Source organism: Charadrius vociferus, unplaced genomic scaffold, assembly GCF_000708025.1.
Source record: "Charadrius vociferus isolate BGI_N301 unplaced genomic scaffold, ASM70802v2 scaffold39, whole genome shotgun sequence".
NCBI lineage: Eukaryota > Metazoa > Chordata > Aves > Charadriiformes > Charadriidae > Charadrius > Charadrius vociferus.
The window spans coordinates 3413676-3415858 of record NW_009650188.1 but is presented as its reverse complement, the minus strand read 5'-3'; the positions used below and the strand labels follow the sequence as shown (position 1 = coordinate 3415858).

General features: G+C 52.3%; 1 protein-coding gene across 1 annotated transcript in view; it reads right to left on the bottom strand.

Annotated features, from left to right (window-relative positions):
• LMX1A (LIM homeobox transcription factor 1, alpha) overlaps window positions 1-2183 on the bottom strand; it is a 45300-nt gene that overhangs the window by 41295 nt on the left and 1822 nt on the right. Inside the window, exon 2 of the mRNA XM_009892915.1 lies at window positions 1973-2159. Coding sequence (XP_009891217.1) covers window positions 1973-2159 — 187 coding nt within the window. The remainder of the gene's footprint in view (window positions 1-1972; window positions 2160-2183) is intronic.

The following is a 2183-nucleotide window of genomic DNA, read 5'->3' as shown; positions in this document are numbered from 1 at the left end:
AAATACGGAGTTATATCTAGAGCTCCACAGCGCTGAAGGAAACGGCTCTCTGGGGCTCTGCCTTGCATCCTTGTTGTCCCCAGGTAAGGAGTCACACTGCCGGCACGATGGAGGGAAAAAGGACATGGACCTGCAGCCCCACGCCAAAAAAATTAAATGAAATAAAATTCAAGAGGAAAACAGCATGAGAGCAAGAAGCAGACGGGTGCAGGGAGGGGAAGAAGCCAGCAGCAGTTCAGGGCTAAAACCATCCCACCTCGGGGAAACTGCCTGCTGCAGAACCCAATCCCCGGCTCAAGCAAAAGTTACCAACCCAAACGCAGCCAGGAAATAACTGGGATAAATGGTGCCACCACCAGAGCCTAAGAAATATTATTTGTGGCATTATTATTTTTTTTTTCCACAATCATCCTTATATATCCCAACAGTGAGATGGGCACAGCAAGAAGCCAACCGCGGCACCGATTTCTTTCACGGCCAAGAGACATAGTAGGAGGGTTTCAGGTTGGAGCCGGCTTCCAGCACTCAGAAGCCGCAGCGGAACACACAGAGAGTAAAACCCACGCGTGCTGCAAGCTGGAAAGGCATTTCTGCGGTAATAATCACCCCAATTTCCCCTTAATGCTCCAAACAAAGGCACTGATAAAGTAGAAAATTCGAATTAAATTGTGTTGGAAACATATGGGAATCAGTAGCCAAATTTCAACAGACAAACAGGCAGCACACCCTATCTCCACAAATTTTTGTCTAAAAAAAAAAAATAAAAATAAAAATTCTCATAACGCAGCTCTCTCCTTTCCACTCTCGCAGCAGCTAATTCTTCCGCTCTTTCGTAAACATTTGAAAACAAGGTCACGCGCACAAATTCTGCTTTCAATTTGTCTTGTATCCATAGTGATTAAACTCAGACCCACAATACGGGACTTAAAGGAAAAAACTTTAAAAAGGCCTGGAGCAGGGCTAGCCCCTGGCACGCTCGCCGACCCGCCAAAGGCCAGGGACGAGAGCATCGCCGACGACAGTTTTCTCATAAAACAGCGACCTGGGAATTAAATTGAAGGTCTCCAGCATCCATGCTATCGCCATAGTGAAAGATCCAGCCCCTCATCTATAGCCTCCGCAAGAAACAACCAGCCCGGAGGCAACACAAATTTAACAGCTCTGAAACCCAGCTATGGAGTGGGGTCCGGCAGGGACGGCAAGAGCGGGATGAGCAGGAAAAAACGAAAGCAGTGGCAGGAGATGAAAGAATCGACAGCCTTTTCCCCATTCCCAATGAAAAGGTTTTTCTCTAAAAAAAAGAAAAATAATTTTCTCATCATCCTTACCCCCCTAAGCCCTACACTTGCCAAAGGGGAAGTGTCAGGGCTGGAAGCTTTAACCACCTACATCCAATTTCCTGCTCTATCACAGCCCCAGACGCGGGAAAAGCCTCCAGTGTGTGACAGCAAACACTCCAAATTCAGCAGGGCCTTCCCTGGTCCCTGCTGAGTGCCACAGTTTCCCCACCTGACCGGGGGGGAGCAATAGCATTGCCCTGCCTGTGGAATATTAGGAAAATACACCTTCCCTGATCCGGTCCTGGATGGGGCTAATGTTCCTCCTGCAGACGCTCAGTAGGAAAATAAAGCCAGAGGAGGCGAGAAAACGATTTGCCCCGTCCCTCTGCAGCCCCAGGGTGTCACAGGCTCCTGACAAAAGGCTCCAAAAATTCCCGAGGCACAAAGCGAGCGCAAGGAAACACCTCTAAAAAGGAGAGAACCAGGGGTGCGAGGAGGCTGCGGGGGAGAAGCCCAACTGGCCACGCAGCACCGTAAGGCTGACGCCTCTTGGGACACACAGGGCAGGGAAAGCGGGGAGCTGCGGGGGGGCACCGAGCCCCTGGCCCCCCACGCTTTCGGTAGGACGCTGGGGCTTTGCGGGCGGTGGGAGCAGAGCGGGGCGAGGGGAGCTCACCGTGGGGGGCACTTACTTCTCATAGTCCAGCTTGCAGTAGAGCTTCTTGTCGCGGTAGAAGCAGGTGGTCTGCAGGGGCTCCTTGCAGGACGCGCACTGGACGCACTGCTCATGCCACAGGCTGTCGTTCAGGCGCAGCAGGAACCGGTCCGAAATGACTCGCTGGCACCCTTCGCACACCGACTTGGGGGTCCCGGCTCTGCCTGCGGGGAAGGAGCCGGGGGGTC